The sequence below is a fragment of the Bidens hawaiensis genome, unplaced genomic scaffold (genome assembly GCF_021521415.1).
Source record: "Bidens hawaiensis isolate Kalapana, Puna unplaced genomic scaffold, B.hawaiensis_p1.1 tig00028274_1, whole genome shotgun sequence".
Classification (NCBI taxonomy): Eukaryota; Viridiplantae; Streptophyta; class Magnoliopsida; order Asterales; family Asteraceae; genus Bidens; species Bidens hawaiensis.
The window spans coordinates 170248-197299 of NW_027494610.1; the positions used below are offsets into that span (position 1 = coordinate 170248).

Here is a 27052-nt window from a genome sequence, read left to right on the forward strand (position 1 = left end):
GTTGGTAACCCTACATGCCAAAGTTAATGCCTTTTGTAGTTGTTTTATTTGAAGTAAAATGAATAAAATGTTTACTATTTTCATTATACAACGTCGCTTATTTCATTGCAAACTAATAAGATAGAGTTTCATAGCTTGAGTTGTCGACTTATATGGGGACCGATGAAAATACTGAAAATGTTACATATTGGGTATGTTTAGCATAACTAGCTGGTGGCTGTTGGCTGGAAGCCGATAGCTGGTAGCTAATAGCTGTTAGCTGTAGCTTTTTAGATATATTTAGGTGTTTGGCAGAGTAGCTGGAGTTTTTTAGATATATATTTAGGTATTTGGCAGAGTAGCTGGAGCTTTTAATAAAACTAATTGGGTGACAACGTGGTGCGGCGGAGTGCGTGCAACCTGACATCAACCGCATAATTAGTGTCGGTACATGATTCACTTGATATTAGTGCACGCATAACCCAAATGCAGACGTGTACTTCGTGCAGTGGCAGTAAGCGTGTAATCGGTGGCGAAAATCAAGAAACAAAGTTAAAATATACAGTAATTTCAAATAGATAATTTTTTAAACCAACCTCTTTTAATCTGAAACCCTTTCTGACCCGACACCGTTTTAATCTGAAACATGTTTTGACCTGGCCCCTTTCGACTCAAAACCATACCGACATGAACCGAAGTAAATTAACCCTTTTTTATCGACTAGTTCTGACCCTAATTTGGTCTTACACATGACCCGAGCTCGTCTGACTCAACTTGTTGCCAATCATAACCGGTAAAGAAGTATATCAATATCATACTCAAATTAAAGAGAATAAAATGCTCTTTTTTATGATGTAATGTGTTTAAAAAAATATTAACGTGTGAAAAAGTTATAGACTTTTAAAGAGTCATGGGATAGTTAGTTTTGGATAAGGGTAAAATATGTAACTATTATATAAATTAACAAAAGTTGATGAAAGTTCAAGTACCAAAATTGTAAATTCAATTGTAAAAGCTTCTAGCTTTTTCTCAAACGCAAGGGGTATGTTTGGCAAAATTAGCTGGAAACTGGTAGTTGGAAACTGGAAGTTATAGCTGGTAGCTGTTAGCTGTAGCTTTTTAGATATATTTAGGTGTTTGGCAGAGTAGCTTGAGCTTTTTAGATATATTTAGGTATTTGGCAGAGTAGCTGGAGCTTTTAATAAAACTAATTGGGTGCCAGCGTGGTGCGGCGGAGTGCGCACGCAACCTGAGATCAACCGCATAATCAGTGTCGGTACGTAATTCATTTGATATTAGTGCACGCATAACCCGAATGCAGACGTGTACTTCGTGCAAAGGCAGCAAGCGTGTAATCATGGCGAAAATCAAGAAACAAAGCTAAAATATACAGTAATTTCAAATAGATAGTTTTTTAAACCAACCTCTTTTGATTTGAAACTTTTTCCGACCCGACACCATTTTAATCTGAAACATGTTATGACCTGGCCCCTTTCGACCCAAAACCGTACCGACATGAACAGAACTAAATTAACCCTTTTTTATCGACTCGTTCCGACCCTAATTTGGTCTTACACATGACCCGAGCTCGTCTGACTCGACTTGTTGCCAATCATAACCGGTAAAGAAGTATATCAATATCATACTCAAATTAAAGAGAATAAAATGCTCTTTTTTATGATGTAATGTGTTTAAAAAAATATTGATGTGTGAAAAAGTTATGGACTTTTAAAGAGTCACGGGGGTAATTAGTTTTGAATAAGGGTAAAATATGTAACTATTATATAAATTATTAAAAGTTGATGAAAGTTCAAGTACCAAAATTGTAAATTCAATTGTAAAAGCTTGTAGCTTTTTGTCAAACGCTAATAGTAGCAGTAGTAGTAGCGTTTAGAAAAAGAGTTTTTTCTCATAATATAAAAGCTTCAAGCCCATTAAACCAAACAAGACTTTTTGTTAGGTAGGAGCTTTTTTTTAAAAGCTTCAAGCTTGAAGCCCCTAAAAGTTCCTAAAAGCTCCTTGCCAAACATACCCTAGTAGTAGTAGCGTTTAGAAAAATAGCTTTTTCTCCTAATATAAAAACTTCAAGCCCATTAAACCAAACAAGGCTTTTTGTTGGGTAGGAGTTTTTTCTTAAAACCTTAAAGTTTAAAGCTTGAAGCCACTAAAAGCTTCTTGCCAAACATACCCAATTAAACAAATTGGTAGGCTTATTTCTTAATCTCACTCAAAACGAATATACCAAAGGGCATAAATATAAAACGATAAATAAGGAAACAATAATAAAATTAACATATCTCTTTCTATACATATAGGCCCGAGTAACGATGCTAGAAAACACAAGGTACGGTCTAATGACTTGCACCATAAGCAACAAACAATGAGAATATATAAACATGCTAAAAATTCAAACAAGAAAATGGGAAATGGTGTTTGTTATTTATATAAATGATCTAATATAGGGAATTAGTTATTATTTATGAAATTTGATGATCAAATCAAGACAATAACTCAAATTATATCTCCAAATAATGTTTATAGCTATATAGTCTTCAAAGTTTGTGATTCTAAAAATTGTTTCTAGAAACTCAATGTATATTGACCTAAAGTATAAAAACATGGGCAAAACCTTATATGCATATTTTGCAATATCTTATACGTGTAGCCCTATATAAGAGTTCTATTATCACCCCCCCCCCCCCCACCCAAGCAACCAACTGCCAAAATTATCGTACGTGTCGCCTTATATCAGAAATCACATCAATCGCCCACATTCTTCTATGCACAAGAGGAAGAGAAAAGTTGGCGTGTGCGGTGTCTTTATAAGATATATATTATGCGCTCTTTGTCCTGCCTATAAGATAGTATGTCAAGTTAGAATAAGTTAGTTTTAGGCTTGTATTTTTTTTGTTGAACCATGCTACAATTTACAAGTATTTCACCCAATTAGTTGAGCTATAACAACTCATTCTTGTCCAATTTTTATTTGTTATCATCATTTCATCGTTCTTCCTATAAGGAAAATAGAATTCATAAATTGTGTAGCTCATTAACATATGTAAAGCATGTATAAAGAAAAAATATGCCAAAATCCTAATCAACCTATTGGGTATGAAGACCCATTTACAAGTTGGGGTTGTTTTATTGAAGACCAAAAGATTATAATAGGCTAGTTCTTATATTTTAATTTAGGCCCGTTTGATTTTTTTTTTGCAGTTCAAGTTACATGTCCTAATATATCTCCATTTAATGTTATAGTAAAGCTAATGCAGACAAAAGTGCAAAGTTTGAGAAGTAATTCTGGTCGTAAAAAAAACCCCTTAAAAAATTTAAAAAAATAATAAAAAAATCATAACTCAAAATATAAAATAAAAAAACTAAAACGCTTCCCCCGTTTTTCTTGTTTAAACACACACACACTCACTCACACAAGACAAAAAGACACAATGTCTATAAAAAAAAGCATTGATAAATAAAAAAGACAGAATAGATCGCAAAATATAGCACAATTATAAATAAAAAAACGCAATGTTAAATAAAAACGCAATGTTAAGTAATATAACACAATATCAAGGAAAAAAGACACAGTTAATGATGAAAACAAACAAAAAACACAATAATAAATAAAAAGACACGATGATATATTTCCTTAACATTGTGTGTTTTTTATTTTATTATTTTTTTTTGAATGAGGAAGACGGGGAAAACATTTTAGTTTTTTTTTTAACTTTTTTCATTTTTTTATATTTTGAGTTATGATTTTTTTATTAATTTTTATTTTTTAGAGGTTTTTTTTACCACAAATCTTTCTCATAACCCCCTGTAGTATAACTCGACCCTAATTTTATAATGCAAAACTAAACTTGAGACAAGTTGTGGCCGCTAAAGATTTTTTTTAGAATATATAGAAGTTAGGAAAACATATATAAGTTAACTAATTAATATTAACAGAGCAAAGGCCGAGTTTGAAAAATCAGCAGACAAGCTTGGCTAGAGCTTTAGAAAAAGAGCTCGTCGAGCTCGGTTATGTTGATACCAGAATTGCATGTGTTAAGTATGCCGCCAGCGTTGGTAGCAGGGCAGGTATGAGACTGAGATGATCAATCTTGGAACACACTATGTGTGTAAGCTAATGGTGTTATTTTTATAGAATTATGTTACCAGATAGAACTGTGACGGAGGGGAAGAAGTGGGAAACAACTCCTTTCGATGTATTGAATGAGTTGTCGAAGACCTTAACGCTACATGTGTTGGCTTCTAGGATGGACGGTGTGCTGTGGGATATGTCAAGGGCTTTGAAAGGTGATTGCCAGCTGAAAATATTCTCTTTTGATAGCGATGATGATGGCGATACATTTTGCCATTCGATTGCTCATATTATTGGGTGGTGATTTATGGATATTCCAGTATCAAAATTTAATATTATTTCATGTGATTTTCTAAAAGTTGTTTGAATTGTTATTGAAATATGAAAACCTATGGTGATTCATGGATACTTCACTTTCGATTTCAATCTTTTTTCATGTGATTTTATTTTCAAATTACAAGATGATTTATGTAGATTTATTTCAACGTCAGTAAAGCTTCATGTTGTGCTTCTTTTAGATCTTATTTCGAATTTCATATTTATATCCATGTCTCACAAATTTTTTTTTATTTTTCCGCTTCGCGGCATGTTTTCTCGATTCCCTCCACATCATTCCAGAAACTCAGGCCGCAAAGTGGCAGCCCTGGTTGCAAGCATGATGACCCAACATTCATCAAACCTACCAACACCAACCACAACAATAAACCCAAAAACTATGCCTAACCAACCAACCAACTCAACACAAACCCGAGATACTCAAAGTCAACCTAACAAAATGCCTTACACAGGAGCACACCCTTTGTGTAACATGTGTAAATTCCACCACCCCACTGCCGCACAATGTTGAAAATGCTCCAACTGTGATTATTTCAGTCACCTCATCAACTCATGCCGAACACCAATGCATATTCAACCTCACTCATCCATCTCGCAACCTTTTGCCCAACCCCATGCCATACTTTATGCCCCCACGCACTCAACCATGCGAGCCTGCTATCATTATGGTGACCCAAGGCATTTATGCTACACATGCCCAAAACTTGTATACCAAATTCAAACCTACCTAACCCAAACCATTCTACTCCAAGTACATCAAGCTCAAACTTCACAATCTCAAACCCAAACCGAGCAAGCGTAACCAATACCAACTCAATCTATTCAAGTCATCCAACCCCAACCAAACCAGCTAATCAAAACCAATAGACACACGCCCCTTAGGGTACACAAGGATGTGTATACTACAACCGCACCAATGAGTTTTAGCTAAGAAATCATGGCATCACCCCACACTAGTCTTTGTACCCCAAAGCTCACCTACCGTTGAGAAGACAAGCATCGCAAGCTACATTTTTTCCCTTTTCGTATATTTCCCTTTTGAATGCATTCGAAGATTTTCAATACGGTTTATGAATTATGTTTGAATTCAGTTGTTTAATATTCGTTGATCTATTTTTATTTGTGTTCTCTCTCAAAGCACAAAGCACGATTTCATACATCATCTACAGGACATAACTTGCATTGTTGGAATCTGTTTACTGTTAATGTTTATATATAGGGTGTACCTTAGCTAACCCACCACACTTATACACATCTCAAATGGTTCTCGTCACCAATCATAATCAATTCATACTTTGCCAATGTCAAATATAACAGGCAGAGAATAGAATATCCAAATCATTTCCTCCGCTTTAAGCCAAAAGGATGAGTTTAGGCATTCTGTCTAGAATAGACCGTAATGTATCCATGTGAATAATTAGCTTATCAGCTACTCGTCATTCCTCACGTGATACTGATTTAACAGTTTTGGTTAGTATGGTAAAGGAGATTTTTGAAAACCAAAAGCCTTACGCCAACTAGCAGGGTTTGTTCACGTTAACTATATGGTCCCCGATGTGCAATATAGAATACTTCAAGTGTATAAATGCATTCTTGTTTAAAGGATTTTAAATCAAGGGTCCATACTGGGGATAAATAGAAGACATGATGAGAGTGTGATCATTTGGGTCTCATCCAAATCAAGGTTTGTCATGAGCTACGTCATTACAAGAGTTTGATCGGTTATTCGAGAGTGCATCCACCACTTTGCTTGTTGTTAACTATGAAGAAAAGTCCAATCATCTGTCTCTTTAGGGTCACGTTCGTAGCTCCATCAAAGTTTAGATTTGAGATTTACCACTTCATTATGCACGTAAGTGGATGGCAATAACGAGTTCGAGCCTTACCTGATGACAAGTTGGAAAATCACATTCGTTTCCACCACAGGGCGTTCAATAGATACTTAGGCTATTAAGGGTTGAACTCAAGCTAGATTGAATCTGTGGAGAGGTTTCCGTCTCAACTACCGATTTTGTTGCTTCTATTGACATATGGGATGAGATATACCCATTAGCTTTCTCAATCAATCAAGGCTTTGCTTCTCAAGATTAAGGATCATTGGTCCAAGACCAAGATTTTTTTGCTAGAAGAGGAGTATAGGAAACCCTTAATCATTGGTTGAGGTAACTTTAGCGATACGGGTCAAGAGAATGATTCAACGTGTGATAAAAGGTTTCTTAACTAAATTATCGATTTCCATGCTGGTTTGGGTACAACTAAATGATATAATGCTAAATATACATGTTTTCCCTTGTATAGTTTATTTAATATTTCATTAGTTTTCATTTAGAATGTGTATATTACTACCTTAATAATATTTTATAACTCTTAGATGTTAAACACGGTTGAAAAGAGCAAAAAACGTGAAGAAACGAGCTAAAACCGAGAACCGGAATGAACCAGGACTAAACCGGTTGAACTGACATGCAAAAAAAGGCAAATAAAGCAAGCCATGTAACGCCCCTATGGGGTGGCTGTTTTGTGTTTTCTTCATGCAGTGTCACGCGAGCTGCCTTCCTTTGATCTCCGTGCGACGTGAAGAGCCCTATTTTCCAGAAAGTTACGTTCGTTTGCAAGGGATTTGAGCTAAAACACCTATTTAAACATCATTAACCTCAACCCTAACATAACAGACGATTACCAGCCGAATTTGTGAAGTCTTGGAGCTTAGGATTGCAGGTTTTGAAGGTTTGGAAGACTAGGAATCAGCAAGTGACATACCATTCAAGAGGAATCGAAGACTCGGGTTTTATCACCCTTTATCCTTTGTTTTATGATCTATTATTCACCATGATTTCTTTTTCTTGTTTTTTTTTTCAGTTATGCTAGGCTAAACATTATTAAATCGCCTAGGCTTTATGATGAACTATTGTTGAAGTTTCATTTATTTTGAGTTTGCTTTTGTTATGGTTTATAATTAACTAAAAGGTTTCTTGATATTCATTCAATGCATATGTGTGCTTAGAATTGTTTGATAAGTTCTATTGTTTCACAGAGTCTTTGGTGATTGTTTCATATGATAGGATTCTATTAGGTCATCTACATTGTGTTTTTGACTAGTTTGTGGTTGATTTGCAATAAAATAATAGAAACAATATTAATTAATCTAATAGACCTAAGTGTGCTGCTAATCTAAATAGCAGTGAGATGATAGATTACGGGAAAATTGGAAATAAATAATCCCAACTTTTGTGTATTGGCCGATAATAATCTCAATTTTAAAAATCACAACCAGCTGTCCCAACTTTCAACTATTTTTGTCTCAATGATCCTCCGTTAAAAAACACTTAACGCCGTTAGGTTTTTTCCCGAATTTCAAACTGATGTTTTAGGGCTTTTAATCGAAAGCGAGTCGACCGATGTAAAACTTATCTTGAAACGGTGATCCAAGCGACGAAACAATGTTTCAATTCGAGTGTTTGAATTTCCAATTAACAAAACTTAAGTCATTTGAATCATCGTTTCAAGATAAGTTTTGCATCATCGTTTCAAGATAAGTTTTGCATCAATCGAATCGTATCGTTCTTCCGATCAAAAGCCTAGCTAAAACATCGGTTTGAAATTCAGGAAACAATGTAACAGTGTTAAGTGTTTTTTAACGGAGGACCATTGAGATAAAAATAGTTGAAATTTGGGACCACTGGTAGTGATTTTTAAAATTGGGATTATTATCGACCAATAAACAAAAGTTGGGATTATTTATTTCCAATTTGCCTAGATTATGTGATAGATCTTGGACGATAAATTGCTAGATTTAGTTCTTTGTGAGGAGTGGGTCTAGGTTTGGTTTGTTTGCCCTGTCTATCTAGTCGAGTGAATTCATTAAGCTACCTTTATTTCTGTGCTGTGATGTAGGATTTCTTATAGAGGTCCTTGTCATAAAATAAATTAGCGATCGTGAGCGATTCTAATTAAACTGGTAATTTTAATAACTTATTAGGGCTCCATAGGTGTCTCCTTGAGAAGGTCGAGGGTCCTTATCGGTTTCCCATTAAGTGAATACTTTAAGATCTTGGTTCCATAACATGCATTTTCCAACTAATGATAATTGATGTATTAGGGATTCTAGCCTAGGTGGTTACTTGTCAATATCTGAATTTAATCCGAATCCCACGTTAAGTCGTGTCTAGTTTTACTAATTAGTTTAATTTAGTGTTTTTGGTAACCCCCCCCCCCCAAATAATATAAAACTAAATAGTCGTGTTAGTCAGTTGAGTCTTATTACCTAGCATATGTAATTTAAATAGTCATATGGGTTCGATATCCGAACATACTTAGCTGTACTAGAGTTGACCGGCTCACTTGCAGGTTAGTAGTTTTTAGTTATGTTAAGAGTCTAGAATTATTATTTAGTATCTAGATTAGCATAATTTTTGTTAATAAATTTATAACTACTTTTAGCGCATCACAATAAAAGCAGGGAAAGTTCGTGGGGTCATGTTGAGGCTGGTGTTTAAAACTGCGTTAACAATGTGAACGTCGGTCAACGAGGGGTCTTAAGGAAAAGATTTCCCCTAAAGATTTCTTATGACGTAACGATTACTAGCCATGTAAGGGGTTAAATAATTGTTTAAGTCATCGTGCTCAACTGGGGGTTCGATGGTTTGAATTTCTGTTTTTGGATGTCCTTGAGACAATGGGATTAACTTGTGGGAAGGTTTGATTTGGTCTAATGCAGAGCATAGAAATTGTGCTAGGCACATATATGCAAATTGGTCTAACACCTTCAAAGGGGATGACTTAAAGGAATTGTTCTAGAGAGCTGTTAAATCATAATCTAAGCCTGACTATAAAGAGGCCATTACGGAGATGAGGCAATTGAATGTAGATACAACTGAAGCATTCATTAAGCAGAACCCAAAATGTTTTTGCATGTGCTATCTCAAAACAGAAACCAAGACTGGTGTCATTATCAACAATATGGCAAAGAAATTTAACGGGTTTTTCCTTCAGTCAAGATTAAAACACATAATAAACATGTTGGAAGATATCATGCTGCCAATAATGACAAGGTCAGTCAAAAAGCAAAATGAAATGTCTGCTAAAAATGTGATTGTGTGCCCTATGATTCAGAGAAAGCTGAATAGAGACAAGGAGAGAGCTTTTAGATATACCGTATACCCTTCAAGTGACACTATGTTCCAAGTGAAGTATTATGATGATGTGGCTGTTAATTTGAAGAACAAGACATGCACATATAGAAAATGAGACCTTACAGGTATCCCATGTGTACATGCATGTGTAGTAGCAGGTTTTAGCAATGTGTATGTTGAGGAGTTTATTTATACATATTACAAATGTATACCTATGAATTCACAATTCCCTCATTTTCTTTAGAAAAATATAGGCCAGTAGTTCACTTACCTTTGGACCCTCCACCAGTAAAGATTGGTTTTGGAAGACCTAAAAAAATAGAAGGAAATATCCTCATGAACTCCCCAATAAACCTGAAAAGCTTAGTAGGCATGGTTTTTTGATGTAGTCAACAACCAAGTAAAAGGGGAAAGCCTCGAAAGACACCTATTGAACAAGGTTCACAAGGTATAACACATTCTACTCAAGCCACACAACAATCTAGTCATAGTCAGGAGTCAAAGGGAAGGCTTAAAATGTCAACAGGCACACAATAATCTTCTTTACCAACCCAACAATCTACTCAAGGAAAGAATCCAATGGAGACCAATAAAGTGTGTAAAAACCACTCACTAAGTCTAGCATAGTACCTTAAAAGTGTTCTTTGTTATGGATTTGCAACTTTAATGGTCTACTGTCAGTCTTTTGTTTGAACTAGAAAATTGTCTTTTGTATGTCTTTTGTTTGTATTTTGGAATAATGTTTATGTTTAAATTTATATATTAATGTAATCAAACTTGGATGTTAATGTTTGGAATGGATAACAATGCTTGATGTAATTTGACTTAGATATTTAATATAATCAGATTGGATTATGCTTATGTTTTGTTTCGATGGTAATGTTTGGTCTTATGTTTGGATTGATGTTTATGTTGAAAATTGATGTTATGTAAAAAAAAGGTGACTTTCTCTCTCTCTCTACTGATTTTGTGTACCGCATATCAACGGTAACCCCGTAACCACACCACAACCAGCCGGAGCACCCCTCCTCCATCTCAGCTCCCACCACTGCCGGCCGTCAACTCAACTCCACCAAACTGGTAAGCTTCTTTCGTAACCACCTCTCCACCTCTATCTCACCTTCATCCTTCTAGTCCCCTCTCTACAAAACTCCCACTTGCCACCCCCACTCGCCGGCCGGCGGAAAATACCAACCCCCCCCCCCCCAATCCGCTTCCCCCCCCCCTCCCCGAAAACTTGCCCGTTCCGCCGGTCCCGCTAAAGGAAACATTTCAAAAAAAATGTACACTCGCCGGAACCATCAACGTCTTTCTTCCCGACTCGGCCAAAACACACGAACCACAACACCCCCCCCCCCCTTTCCTAGCGGCTGGTCAAGGGGCTGTGTTGCGGGAGTAGGTGCTTTCTCTCTAAGAAATAGTGAACAAACCTAACCTAACCTTTTCTGACAACCACCGTTTTTTCCGACAACTCCGGCGACACGTTGTCTCCGACCAACCAGGTGCTTTCTCTCTGGTTTCATTAACGCCCTAATAATAATAATAATAATAATAATAATAATATTTTATACCAATAATAATAATTACCTTATTGCTAATATTATTATTATATTATTATTGTTGTTGTTGTTATAATGATAAGTACATTTTCGTCGACCATTGGGTGTTTTCGCGAGTTGGAGTTTTCACATATTGCTTGTCAGTGTATGATTGTTGTGTGATCTCGTTATCCAGCAATTATTGATTATTACCCATTGTGTATATTGTGTTGTTGAATGTGGGTTTTACATTAGTTGTCTTATAAAATTATTGGCTACTTGTGTGATCTTAAGTTTTCCGGTGACTAGTTGCAACCATAGACCTTAGAAGTTATGACTTTTCCGTGAGATCGTGTCCAAGGACGAGAGGTACAGCCAAGGGAAAAGAAAGGGGGTATAGTTTGCGAATAGCCTCTTGGAATGTAGGTACGCTTAATAGTAAATTGTTGGAAGTAGTAGATGCACTTAAAAAGCGTAGAGTACAGATAGCGTGCCTTCAAGAGACCAGGTGGAAGGGGCAAAGATGGGATGAGCACAATGGGTATAAGTTATTGTATTCGGGGTTGGATAGAGCAAAAAATGGGGTAGGATTCCTAATAGCGTTGGAAGTTTATAAGAATGTGGTGGAGGTGATTAGATACAACGATAGAGTTATGATGTTGAAACTAGTTTTAGGTGAGGAGGTAGTGGCAGTGGTCTGGGCATACGTACCACATGTTGGACTGAGGGATCGGGAGAAGAGGGAGTTTTGGGATCGTCTAGACATAGTAGTGAGGGAGTTACCTAGACAAGAGAAAATTTTTATAGGAGGTGATTTCAATGGCCACATTGGTAAGGAGAGTGATGGCTTTCAGTCGGTACATGGGGGTTTTGGCTTTGGGGTTTGAAATGACCCTGGTAAGGATCTCCTAGAATTTTCGATGGCACATGACCTGAGCATTTTAAACTCGTTCTTTAGAAAAAGAGACTCTCATTTGATAACTTTCAGTAGTGGGGGACATCACACGCAAATCGACTACCTCTTGACAAAAAGAGAAGATCGAAGATGGTGGCAGGACTGCAAGGTTATACCATGGAAGACGGCAGCGGCTCAACACCATCTACTGGTGGCAGATATAACTTTCAAACAAAAACTGATTGTAGGGGGAGGAAATCTCTACCTAGGATCCGATGGGGGAATTTAAAGGGTGAAAAAATTGAAGAGTTCAAAGATAAGATCGTTTCAGTAACGTCGACTCGACTAGGGGATGACGCAAACCAGATGTGGGAAGCTATAGCGACTACCATTACTCAAATAGCGAAAGAGACCCTAGCCCGACTGGCAGGTCAAGCGGGCATAAGGAGTCCTGGTGGTGAAGCGAGGAGGTGCAGACCAAAACAAGGGATAAGCAAGAGAGTTTTAGGGTTTTCCTAAAGTGCACGAACGAGGAAGAGAGACTACAGCTGAGGGAGGGATACAAAAAGGCAAAAATGGAGGCAAAGAAGGCGGTGACGGAAGCAAAGAACACGGCCTATAAGCGAATGTATGACAGTTTAGAAACAAAGGAGGGGGGACATGCTATGTTTAAGATTGCCAAAGCCAGGGAGCGTAGGAGACATGACCTAGGATCAGTGAAGTTTATAAAAGGAGAGTATGGACGAATTTTACACAAGGATGTTGACATTAAGTTGAGATGGTAAACATAGTTCCACAATTTGTTCAACGGGCAGAGAACTTACAAACAACAAAACACCAACAACACTACTCAAAGGAGACAACGGAATAATTGCTACTACCGAAGTATCACACAGGGTGAAGTGAGGATAGCTCTTAGGAAGATGGGAAGGGCCATGGCAATGGGTATTGACAATGTACCAATTGAGGTGTAGTAATGTTTGGGAGATGATGGAGTTCAATGGATAACTACTCTGTTTAACCTTATCTTCAAATCAGAAGAAATGCCAGATCAGTGGAGAAGTAGTTTTCATAGTGCCAGTATACAAGAACAAAGGAGATGCCCAAAGTTGTGGGAATTATAGAGGGATTAAGTTACTAAGTCATACTATGAAATTATGGGAAAGAGTAATCGAGACAAGAATTAGAAGAGAAACCCAAGTTACGATAAACCAATTTGGTTTCATGCCAGGGAGATCAACTACAGAAGCAATTCACATCTTAAGGAGATTGATGGAAAAGTATAGGGAGAAGAAGCGGGATCTACATATGGTCTTCATTGATCTTGAAAAGGCATATGATAGTGTACCACGTAGACTGATCTAGGATAGTTTAGAGAGCAGAGGGGTTTCTGGGAGGTACATAGACATAATTAGAGATATGTATGATATGACAATGACTACTGTTAGGGCGCCTGTAGGGGATGCTGACTTCTTCCCCGTGGAAGTAGGACTCCACCAATGGTCAGCCTTGAGCCCTTTTCTCTTTGCGATCGTCATGGATGAGCTATCAAATTCGATTCAAGGGACGGTCCCGTGGTGTATGCTTTTTGCAGATGATATTGTGCTAGTTGCTGAAACTAAACATAGCCTCAATGTGAGGTTAGAAGAATGGCGTGCAGCTCTAGAGGATAAAGGACTAAGGATTAGTCGCTCGAAGACCGAGTATCTACATTGTGATTTCAGTGGGGCTAGAGATGATAGGGACTCTCAGATCACCATCGGAGGTCAAGTGGTTCCACAAGCTACTAAGTTCAAATACCTAGGATCCTATATACAAAGAAATGCGGAGATAGATAATGACGTAACACACCGCATTCAGGCGGGTTGGTGTAGGTGGAGAGCAGCTATGGGGGTTTTGTGTGATAAGAGGTTCCCAACTAAATTAAAAGGGAAATTTTATACGATCGCTGTTAGACCGGCTTTGTTATAGGGAACAAATTGTTGGGCCATCAAGAAAACACAAGCACACAAGATGGAGGTGGCGGAGATGAGGATGTTGAGGTGGATGTGTGGGCATACAAGGTTGGACCGAATAAGAAATGAGGTTCTTAGGGAACGACTAGGAATTGTTAGTATATGTGAAAAAATAAAGGAAGGGAGATTGAGATGGTATGGGCATGTGAAGAGAATACAAGAAACAGCGCCAGTTAGAGCAGTGGAAACCCTCAATGTAGAATGAAGGAGGAGTAGAGGCAGACCCAAATTGACTTAGGATGAGCGGATTAGGCAGGATTTGATAGAGTTACACCTCTCTGAGGACATGGTCCATGATAGGTGTTCATGGAGATGTAGAATTAAGGTTAAGGACTTTTAGAGGAGATCTTTTTTGTATCTTAGTTTTAGCGTATAGGCTTAGACCCCTCTACATTTTAGGCAGTTTTTGCTTATATTTTTTCTTGCGTTGGTATGTCTATTTGGATTCTATGATTTCATATGTGTTGATATTTGATTGTGCCACTTTATCACTATAATTTTGTTTTTGGTACTTGTGAGTTTATATGTTGCATGCTTTTGAGCCGAGGGTCTTTTTGGAAGTAGCCTCTCTATCCTCATGGATAGAGGTAAGGCCTGCCTACATCACACCCTTCCCAGACCCTACCAATAGCTTATGTTATTTGTGGGATTTACTGGGTACGTTTGTTGTTGTTGTTGTTAGCCTATTATGTTTGGTTAGCTGCTGCAAATGGTATCACTTGGATGGTTAGCTAATGTAAATGGTATCACTTGAATGATATTGTTGATGATTACCTGCACTAATCTGCTGCCACTATTGTAAAAGTCGGATTTCAAGGCCTTGGAATCGGCGATTGGAAAGTCCTCGGGCATCAACCCTGCCGCCTTTTCCTAACTCGACTACCATTACTCGCCAAGGTCCAACTCGGCCAAAAGTCGGAGTACTCGAGGTTACTCGGCCTCCAAGGTCAACTCGGCCACTTATTTTGTTTTTTTAGTAAAAAATTAAAAATAATAACAAAACATGAATTTTTTGAATTGTATTTTTTTTCATATGAATTATGCTTATTTTGATGTGAATTATGCTTGTTTTAACATTTATATTTAATATCCAATAATTATTTTAAGTTATATTTATCATGTAAGAGTACAAGCCTAGTATTTCCCGAGTACTCCCTACAAGGGGTCGGTTGCCTAAGGACCGCCTAGTGAGTTTTAAAACACTATCTGCTGCGTTAAATGTTGGCTTATTACCTGCATTAATCTGTTGGTTAAATTGGTACCATTACAATAAGTATAAACCAATAGATTTCATTAAACAAGATATGCTCAAAACACAATTGAGTGCCTACATATACATTGCATCTAATAAGTCTACAAGTGCAAATGTTCATTAAACAACTCCTAGAAAGCCATCACAATCATTACATTGTGCATTAAAACAATTGCATTTCACTTGACTGGCTAAAATACAAATACGGTGCACCTAATAAGCCTACAACTGAAAAAACATATGCTTTCTTTGACATTAAATCCGAAAGGTCAGCTTATTTTTAAAACTTGTGTTCTCTTCTTCAAGCTTCATATTCTCTAACTCTAGCTTTAAATTCTTCATCTCTAGTGACTTGTTTTTCATTTCAAGTAGGTTACAATTGCATCTAGCAGAAATAATAGCATCACCATGTTGTTTCCACATGAAAAACTTGCAATCCGACCTCTAACACATTTACACATCAAGAAATTAACTTTAAGTAAGAAATTAACTTTCCAAAGTCCAAAAACTATATACACATGAAGAAATTCACTTGCATGCCAAAGAGGGCAACCATAAAACTCGTGTCCCTGTCCTGAACTTCGTTTTCTAGCAACTCTCATGACTACAATTATGTCATGATTACAATCCACATTCCCATCGGTTCCAAATCTAAATATTTTGGGTTTCTAGGATTGAACGGTGGTAGATGATGATGAAGACTCATGCGATCTTGGTCAGAGAGAGTTAGGGTTTCATGTGAGGTTTCATCGATGTTAATTGGTAAAGTTATTAAAATGGGGTGGGGTTTATTGTGGCCTTTCATTGTGATCAGGTTAAAATAAATGTAAAAAGAAATAAATATCCACATAATGCCCATGTCATGTAACACATCAGCAATAAACTAGCCACGCTAATTTTTTTTTTAGTGGGGGACCACTGTAACATCTCGGATTTTTCGTATTTGTATTCGTTTATGTTTAAACATATTTGGGAATGTAATTCGGATATTAATTATTAACAAAGTCATGCATTTATAAGTATTCAAGGATGTATTTTCATTTCATACCCTTTGTGTTATTTAAAGTTGTCTTTTAATGCTTAAAAAGTCTTAAAATGCCAAAAATTAACACTTTATTAAGTACAAGGACTAAATGTGCCATTTTGGAAAGCTCCTACCCCCTTGACCATGCCACGCCGCGCGGACAAGGAAGTCAGGGCTGGTCGCGTGGCGCAGCCAGCTCGCTATACTAGCTGGTTCGTTATTTATTGATTTATTTGTTTAAATACGTAAACGTTACCATTTTTGAACCAAATCTCGTGAATTACGGTCCAAGACACCTCCATTACTGATGAAATAAGTTTGCATTCATTACTCTACCAATATAAATTGATCTGGTTGATTTACTTGCTCTTAATTCGTCATTAAAGCTTATTCGGTTACCTAAAACGAGTCGTTTGACCAAGGAAACGTTTTCGTACTAAATATATTAAGTTATTTGACCTAACACATCATAATTACCTGCATTATTTCTTCCTCCATTGAATTCCCATCCTCCCTTGGTGTTCTAATCGATTTTCTACTTCAAGAACAAGCTACCAGTTTGACTTTCGTGCATTCTCGACCTTTAACTCCGCTTTCTCATCAATCTAAGTATTATCCGGGTAAGTTTTCTTCTGTAAAGTTATTTCTCATTAATCAATAGTCAATAACCTTCAATCAATTTCTGAGATTGTGGGGAATTGATGGGTCAATTTAACTTTGACCCGTTTAAGAGCATATTGATCAACAACATTGACCAATCGTTTTCTATCACTTCTGGTCGGAACTAACTTTCAGTCCAAAAGACTTTTATTTTTTTCTCGAGATTTTAAGGCTACTGACCAAAACCAAACTTTTGACTCGTTGTTTGGATTCTGGTCAGTACCAGCTCGCTTATTTGTTAAATATCTCATAACCGGAGATTTAGACATCCGTTTCGATCGATTGCAGCGGCTATGTTCTCGGATTTAATTGTAGTTTATTGTCTCTAAGTTTCAGGTCTTTTCGGATTATCTTAGTCAGCGCATTAAAGGACGATTCACTCGTTTTATATTATTATTATTATTATTATTATTATTTCTTGCAAACTCGCCTAAGTAATTAGGTGAGAAATCATTCCCTCATATTTTACTATTTTTCAATGATTTTGGGGGTGTATGCGTATTATTTCGTATTTTATATATTATATACACACAACTAGCAAACTTGAATATTGTATGTTGATCAGTTAAATGCTAATTGCTTAATTGTTTACTTTATCGCATTCGAAAAGGTCCATCATAACCACATTAAAGTATGATCAGACGCCCTCTTATTAGCCAAAGCCCGATTCACATGGCGATGGTCAACTGACACCCACATTTGTATATGCTAGTCATAGTAGCCAATGCCCGATTTGCTAGGCAACGGTTAACTGACACAACTATTTGCTCATGGTTGATTGAATTATACTCACATTATTTTGTTTGCTCATTTATTATATATTATTATTAGAGTCAAAATTGGTGATTATCTCACTCAACCTCGGGTTGACAAACCTACTTTTATTTTGTACGCATATGCATGCTATCATATTAAAATAAAGATAATTTGAAAAACTTATAGAGTGATCATTAGATATTAAAATAAAAGATATTTGCGTTTTATTTCATTTTGGGGTTTCCTGTTTAATTTGGATTATTATTATCATGATTTGAAACTTTGTGTACTTGATTAAAATTTTGAAATAAATAAATTAATTAGTTATTGCCATATTTAAATTGTATGATAGTCCCTGTGAGCTGTGAACTAACGGTTCGCACCCCGGCATTTTCGCCTTAGGTTAGGGTGTGACAACCACTGAGGGTAATGTTTTTTAAATTTCGGACCTTCAATGACAATAAACCGAGTTGTGATTACTATGGTCACATCAGGCCGTAGGGGTTTAGCTGTGTGACCAATAGATTTTCATAATCGAGTATTTATCCATAGACGATCTCATAAGGGGTGTTATTTCGATGACTTGTGAGGAAGTCGGTTTATAATGTAGGCTACCATCATGATGCTTTCTCCCGAAAAAAGTGTGGGCAACTTAGCTTCAAATTTCAAACCCTTTTGTTTTGAGGAGAGAATGGTGTTTTGCTCCACCGATCCATTCGGTTGCGTGGTACGTAGGCAGGTGGTCTTTGATAAAGGAATACATAGAGTTGGAAAAGGTAAAGTAAGAAATTGAAACTTGAAATTGTTCGTTTGGAAATTTCCCAAAAAGCTAATCATATGTTCCTCTCTCCATCGGAACAATAGGGTCGATGTGTTTATTACTAAATTTGTTGAAGAGGTGAAATATAACAACGTATATCTTTTCTATCATAGGTTAAATTGATCATCAGAAAAAGAATTAGACCCAAAATTAGGATATATTTTGGGAAAATCAAACTTCCATCAAAGAGAAGCAAATGAAAGGCTTTCATAAAAATTCTCGTAGAATCTAGAATGAAGTCTTCATTCTATAAATGCCACATCATAACTTAGTAATTGCATCTAATTTCTATTGAAAATTCCCAGTTGTTTCCATTTTTGGAATAGAATACTTATGAAATATCCATGAATATAATCAAACAAGAAATTTGTATGCCACCAAAAAAACAAAATGAAAAGAAACATTCTAGATTTTAATAGAGGAGATAACGATGTGGAAAACAAGACAGGAATTCTCTACAGTGACACTGTAGACCAACGACCTTAGGGTTCCCGTGATTCAAGGTTTATGGATATCCTACCATAAGACGAGAGGGTTGGGCTTAGAATAAGTCCCATCAACTGATAAGATCACATCTTCATAACAAAAGGTGTACATGTTTAGCCTAGCTCAAGGTAATGGGCCAAACCTTACGAGTCCAAATTGGATATTATTGTATAATAAAACCACAAATTGGGCTTAATATTCAAGGCCCATATAAGATAACTTGAATCCAGAATGCCTTATCGCTCTTATTCCACAGCCTTCAGTAAGTGGAATCAATCACCTAAATGACATGATTCAACTACCAATGAGATTAGGAGTTTCCTGAGAAGAGTAAGTTGAATCATGTAAATAACATGATTCACAACTAGTAAAGGGAGTCTTTCATCGCCAACCATTCCTCTCAGTGAAGAATACCATGTTAGATGTAAAATCAAGATCTAGAAAAGGAAGTTTTCCAATCACTGACTCAAACCCATTGTCAAATTCTACTCAGCACAACGCAATATGGAGGTACTGATGGCAGAACGGTCCACTCAGGTCTTTCACAATAAAGTAATAGACGGAACTGCCATGAAATGACTTATTAGTCGATTTATTGATCACTATGGAATATGATATACATCACATATCCTGGATCAAGTAAAGATTCTGGGTTTCCAACAAGCTACCGCCACATCCATTTCATTAGGAATTGATGATCTTTTAACAAGCATTCTGTTCGAGGTAAATTCACTCTCATTGTCACTTCTAATTTTCTTTTCAATTTTATTAAACTAGCTGAGTGCCCACACGATGCAGCGGGGTGCACGTTCAAACTCGACATTGAACGCGTAGTCATTATGGGTACATAAGTCACCTGATGATAGTGCGCACGTAGACCGAAATTGGGTGCGTATCCCATGCAAGGCTAGTAGCGTGTAACCAAAAATTGAGCACGCGTAACCGGATCGGAATGCACGTTATCGACATTAAAACATGCTTAACCAACACCAGGCATCTAATTCATGCCGATTACTGGTGTGGGGCGCTGGATTGAGCGCTTACCAATATTGGACTATGTGCGTTACTTGGTGTTGGACACGTGTTTATCGACTCCGGTACCTGTAAACAACGGCATATATGTAACCAATGACGAAAATCAAGAAGGAAATCTGAAATATACAATAATTTCAAATAAATCATTCTTTAAACGAACTTGTTTTGGCCTCAAACCTGTTCCGACACGGCAACATTCTGACATGGGCCCTCTCTACTCGAACTTGTACCGACCCGAACCTTATTAACCCTTTTTTGTATCGACTCCTTCCGATCCTAATCTAGATTTACAAATAAACGAGGATCATCGACTTAACTTGTTGCCAGTTCTAAATGATAATCACGTAACATGCTAGCTCTTTAAAACTAAAAAAACTATAGCAATATCATACTCAAATTAAAGAGAATAAAATGCTCGTTTTTATGGTATAATTTTTTTTGAAAAAATATCAACGTGTGAAAAAGTTATGGTCGTTAAAAAGTCGAGGGGTTATTGGTTTTGAATTAGGGGGTATATGTGTAACTATTTTTTAAATTAACAAAAAGAGAGTGAAGTTGAGGGATCAAAGTTGTAAGTGTACTTGAAAAGAATTAAATCCAAATCCAAGCCAAATCAAAAATCATAAGTGACATGCCTCTTGACACTTAAGGGATCCTATCCAAATCCAAGTCAAATCATAAATTAAAAGTAACATACCTCATGACACTTAAGTGATCCTTTTGTGAGTAAACTTGCAGAACCTAGCCTTCCTTTGAACTAGACCATACGTCGGTGCAGCCACTTCAGGATTGATGCTTTCTAGAACCTTCTTGAATCTGCCTCATTAAACTCTTTAAAAAATCGCCCCAACATGCCTGAAGCTCTCCACAGCCTAGAGATGTACTTTGGAACAACTTTTTTTGTGTACTTCAACGCCTCACTTCTGATTTTCCAGTCACTTATCAATTGCTCATACATTTTTTTTCTTCTAGCAAGTGAACTTATTTTCATAAACTAATCAACAGTACCATTGAATATCTCACAGTACACACAACAGTTTCCTACCAGTTGAGCATTTTTCACATTCAGTGTTTTCCATTGTACTATCCACTCCGTACTTTGGCTTCTCTCTGCAATACAAGTGATGCACATGAAGCTCTTTATTATCTTGCCCTAGTATACCAACGTTGCAATATACACATTTAGTGACAACTAAACTAATAGGACTCAAGTCAAATTCCTCATTAGTTCTTTGTAATATCATTTGCCATGTCACTCTCATGGTGTCTTTAAATTTCTTGGGTTGGTCATTCATGGTGGAGCCAAGAAAAGAAACAAAATTGAAATAGAATTAGGGTTAATGGAAAGAGGTAAAGTTTGTTATTTGTAAAACTGATTGAATTAGGGGTTATGGGAACATAGAAAGTTTTTGTTATAACTAAATGTTGGTTGGGGTGTTTACAATAAGGATTATTATTTTTTTTTTGGGTATTTGGTAGTTAGTAATTTGTATATGTTGAATGTTCATATGACATCAAGTGATAGGGATAAGGTAGTCAACATTTTGTTCAACATCCAACCAGGTTGCGTGGATCCTCGTTGCCCCATCATCCTGGCCCATGCGTGCGGTATCGATACTAAAGTCATAAAATAAATTAATGAACGCCTAGAATAATAATGGCATCCATATAGCTTATGATTGAAAAAATGGCATATTTAAAAGGATGTTTATAATTCAGTCGATAAAATATAGGTGTTGCAGCGGTGAGTTGTTGCGGTAGAATAGGCTAGTTACGGTTCTGGAATAAACCCAATATTTCGTCAAATTACAAATTTAAATAGCTTGTTTAAATTAAAAGAAAAAAACTAATGGACATGTAAATTAATCTTATATACAATACAATTGGTAATTCAGCAGCTTCACCTCCTCAAAATGGGCATGTGAAATTAATAAATGCTTTTTAATTACAAGTGTCTATAGAATACCTTTTCATCCCAAAATTTATTGTTCTTTTACGTTTTTGTTTTAATTTAGTTATTTTCAAATTCATAGAATAATTAGCATGGAAGTATAACCGGCCTCCACACACAGAATATTTGGTGAACTAGATTATGCATTTATGCTATAAGTTTTTCTTCATGTTTCTTCATGCTTTTTTAATTGAATCCTTTTATGAAATTATAAATTTTGTTGAATGTAATTTGAATATTTCACCTATCAACTTCATCAAAAAGCAACCCAATTAGCTTATCAACAACATGATTACTTGTAAGTACCGGTAAATATGCAAATATGAAAAAGGTTGGTTAACTTGTAAATACACCCGCTTAATAAGCCAAAACCAGACCGGAACCAAACCATTAGTAACGCTTGGTTTCAATGGCGTGATTTTGAAGTCTAATGAGTAATGACTAATAATCGTTACTAATGGTTTGGATCGGGCTTTAACATATAAACCATCAAATCCGGACGGTAATCACCCTTAACACAAACTTTAGAAACTTTTGTTAAGACTAAATATGTTTGGCAGGTTTCAAATTTTGAAGGATGAAAAATAACAACTTTAATATTTAAAGGGTGGGTGAAGGAGCAATTAATACATAAAACGGCCCACGATTTACGACTACAAACCGGTTTAAGGGACCCATTAACTCCAATATTGACTTACAGTCAGCGTTGACCGGTCAGCATTTTACTTTTGATTCCAAAAGGGCAAAAATCCTCCTTGCCACCTTCATGCAGACGTGAAGCACGTTTTGTACTTTTTCTGACGAATTATATATTATAGAAATACAATTCTTAAAGACTATAATATTAAAACGTGAAACTTTTAAATCTCACACCCAATAAGACTTTTCTTAATTTATCGTTGGATAAATGTAATGACACGTTTTATTATGAAGAAAGAATGTTATTATTAAATGTACCAAGTATTATAGAGTATTAAACCCTAAACAAAATTGATTTTAATTATAAATAACTAATTACATTAGAAACAGAAACCAAGCGGGCAACAAGCTACGCCGCTACTCCTTTTTAAATTGTAAAACCCAGTTTTTTAAAAACTACATTTGAGGATCTTGGAGTCATAACATTACTATGCATAACCCGTTGAACACAGGTAAGTAACTCCACAGTTTCAGGCGCGAGAAAACCAAAAGTGTTAAAAGCAAAAAGAATAAACACATGTTGGTTGTCAAGACACGCCTTCTCATGTTTGGTCACCTTGCCTAAAGCAGCTTTCAAAGCAGCTTGACCGGCTGTGAAACCACTATTCCCTAAGCCCAGCAGAGGGGAAACCCCTGTTAAATCCACACACAAGCATGTTTTCCTCCTATCCATCCAAACACCAAAATGTCAGTCAGTCGAAGAGATGAAACGGGTCAGTCAAGAAATTCACAGGTGCTTCTTTCTTAACAGAAATTCCGGCCCGCCTGAATATGTGAAAGAGCACATCCCTAACAGATCGTGTCGGTACTTGAACCCCGGGAGCTCTTTACAATGCACCGTGTGCTCCCCATTTGAGTCTAAACACGCCTTACGACAAACAGGACATATCTCGTCAACCGGGAATAGAGGAATCATGAGGCAATACTTAAGGATAGTACGATACTCCACTAGAGACATATGCTGGCCTAACCCATCTATAGGGATGGTAAGAAGAAACTCTTGAGCATGTGGTGTTTGTAGACACTCAAAAATGGTTTTTTTGTCTACTTGTCATGTCAAATTGTGACTCCATATCGTGAACAGTTTTACTAAAAAGAGCACTCGCCAATGCATGTTGGGCTTTAGAGGGGGCGGTCTCTTTGTTAGTGAAACTGCTAAAATCGAAGCTTGGAATCATATCACGAAGACAAGCCAAGGCACAAGAATAATCAGAATCCATCCCACATATACCATTGTCTCGCAAAATGTGATCCTGAAGCACCCACGATTGGGCTCTCGAGGCCACAAACGCATAGGAGGAAGCCTCTACTGCCGAATACAACCCCAAACCCTCATTCTTAATAGGTAAGGAAGCAAGTCGCCATTGGAGGTCTCCAAAGAAAGGACCTCCACAAACTACAATGTCCTCGATCGCCTCACGCAATCCCTTGTCAAATAACAATGCTGCCTCCATCATATGTACAGGTTGGCATGTTCTCAAACCGAATAAAAGTTTAGCAATACCCATACATGATCATAGCAAAAGTAACTCACTCTGCAGGTCACCAAGTTTTGGGAGAAGACGCATCAAATCAACGGAATTAGTAGCTCTCTTCTTTGCGTCAATAAACTATATATATTATTGACGCAAATCTAATCCGAATTTTTTTTATTGCGATTCTAAATTTATAAAATCATCAACAATAAGATAACAACGCCATACTTAGTAAAATAGCATTCATAGGAAACAATTGGTAATATTTAGAGAGTGAGATGCATGCAAACTATACCACTCTCTAGATATTACAACTTATGTGCATATGTCTTATCAACGGCCTAACAATCTCTATCATATAACATATATATATATATATATATGTATATATATATATATATGTATATATATATGGAAAGTATAGAATGAAAACTCATTTGAGTTGTGAAAACCCTTTGTAACATCGTTGTTTTTTTTTTGCACACGTAATATATGTTGTAACATTTAATACAAAACATTGAAACATCAAAAAAAATTTTTTTTTGCTATTTTTAACATTTTTTTACTAGTTTTTTTATATGTTTTCAAAAGAGAGAAAATTATATTTATGTTTAAATTTTTTATTAACTTTAATTGTGGACCACATGATTCAAACTTTAATTAAAAACATGTGGTTGAGAATGAGTTTCTAGAGTTTTCACAACTCAAGTGGGTTTTTATTTTAACCTAACCCTATATATATATATATATATACACACACTAATAAAAGAAAATAATTCTGGACACATGGCATTCTGAGGTTAACTCTCACTATTAAATTCTCGCCCAAATCAGTTCTCTTCTATTGATGGAAAAGAAAAAAAAAACTTGATTCTAAATATAGTATTGATTATAAATTCAACAAACCGTATTAATTGGTTAATCTCCATTGATTAAATTATTAATGCTATAAATTATAATGTAAACATACTTAATATAAAAAAATATTAATATATATAATAATTACGTATCATAAATATATTTTCTTTAAAATTAAAATGTACGTAAAAGAGTTTATGTTTAAAGAGTACATTAATATTTAATTCTTAAGACATCTTCATATTAAAGAAAACTACAATAATTTTGTTTACTTTTTACAAATATTCAATGTTTAATAAGTCTTAAAAATCAAAGACAAATTTTCTATTTTTATATTTAGTATAAGAGACATCATGAAAGTTCTTCAAAAAGGAAAATCTGGTGTCCTTTTAGGTTTATGGTTTAGAATTTTGTGTTTATGGTTTAGGGTATTGAGTGAAAAATATTTTTGTAAAAAAACTTTAACTACATCTTTCAGATCTAAAGAGCTCATTGTTTTAAATGTTACTTTAAGTGGCATTGATTCATTATTGTATATCGATGGTAGAACAATTCATTCTTGATTTAAAATTCAAATGCATTTGATGATATAAAGCAACTATATTTGTAATACATGTTTTACTTAATATAAAAAGACTTAGTTATCTTTTATTTTATTTGTATTAAATTATTAATTGTAATTTATACATTAATTTATATCGTGTAATACACGGGTTTCTAAAGCTAGTATATATATATATATATATATATAGTTGGTATAAGTAGAACCAAATAAAATTTCCCTTTAATTTTATTCGAGAACATCTTATCGCATAATAGGCTGCCCATCATCTACACCAACCTAGATGACCATGGATGGATATTTTATGAGTAATTTATTAATGTGGTAATTTTTTAACAAAAATAAGAACTTGCATTGTTTCATCAACTCTATGACCCCATGTTTTTCAACCCAAGTTAATATAATTAATTATAAACCTTTAACACCTAGTATTTTTCTATCTATCTATATACTAGCCAGTTGCCCGCGTGATACACGGTGTACGAGCAAACGCAACCGGTGTTAGCATGTTTGTAATTTCGCAACGGTACATGAGAAACCCGACGGTTGTATGCATTTAACGTGGTGACAATCAAGAAGCAAAGATGAAATGTACAGTAATTTCAAATAAACTACTTTTTAACCCAATTCGTTTTGACGGTCATGTTCATACCCGAAAACGTTTTAACCCGAAGCCCGTTTTGACATGACCTCTTTCAATCTAAACTCATCCCGACATGAACTAAATTAACCCTTTTTTGTATTAACCTGTTCCAACCCTAACTCGTTTCGACACCATTAGCCAAACCTGTCTGACCCGTTGCTGGTGATAACTGGTAATCACGTAACATGCTAGTTTTTTAAAAATTAATAAACTATAACAATACCATACTCAAATTAAAGAGAATAAAATGCTCATTTTTATGGTGTAATTTATTAGAAAAAATATTTACGTGTGAAAAAGTTATGGCCGTTAAAAAGTCGTGTGGGTAGTTGGTTTAGAATGAGAGGAAAATATGTAACTATTTAATAAGTTAACAAAACTTTATTGAAGTTAAAGGATCATTATTGTAAATTATTTTTAAATGTGTAAAGACTATATTATCCTTACATTTTCAAATTACTTGTATAATATGCAACAAAAGTGATACCTCTTAAAATTTAAGAGGTCCCTCACTTCAATATTATATATAGTGTATATATATATAGGCAAAGTATAAAATGAAAACTCACTTGAGTTATGATAACTCTATGTAACATCGTTGTTTTTTTTGTTGCATGTAATATATGTTGTTACATTTAATACAAAACATTGAATACATAAAAAAATGTTTTGCTATTTTTTTTACTAATTTTTATTTATATTTTTATGAGAAAGAAAGTGTAAATTAACTTTAACATTTTTTATTAACTTTAATTGTGTATCATAAGATTTAATCTTTAATTAAAAACATGTGGTTGAGAATGAGTTTCTAAAGTTTTCACAACTCAAGTGGGTTTTTATTCTAATATA

The 27052-nt window shown here is 35.6% G+C and overlaps 1 protein-coding gene across 1 annotated transcript; it reads left to right on the forward strand.

Annotated features, from left to right (window-relative positions):
- The first annotated feature begins 12542 nt into the window (after positions 1-12542).
- Positions 12543-13332, forward strand: LOC143576731 (uncharacterized). Its single transcript, XM_077060757.1, has 3 exons — positions 12543-12683; positions 12783-12923; positions 13006-13332. Exons 1-3 carry the CDS (start codon positions 12543-12545, stop codon positions 13330-13332), a joined length of 609 nt encoding a protein of 202 aa, XP_076916872.1.
- The last annotated feature ends 13720 nt before the right edge of the window (positions 13333-27052 follow it).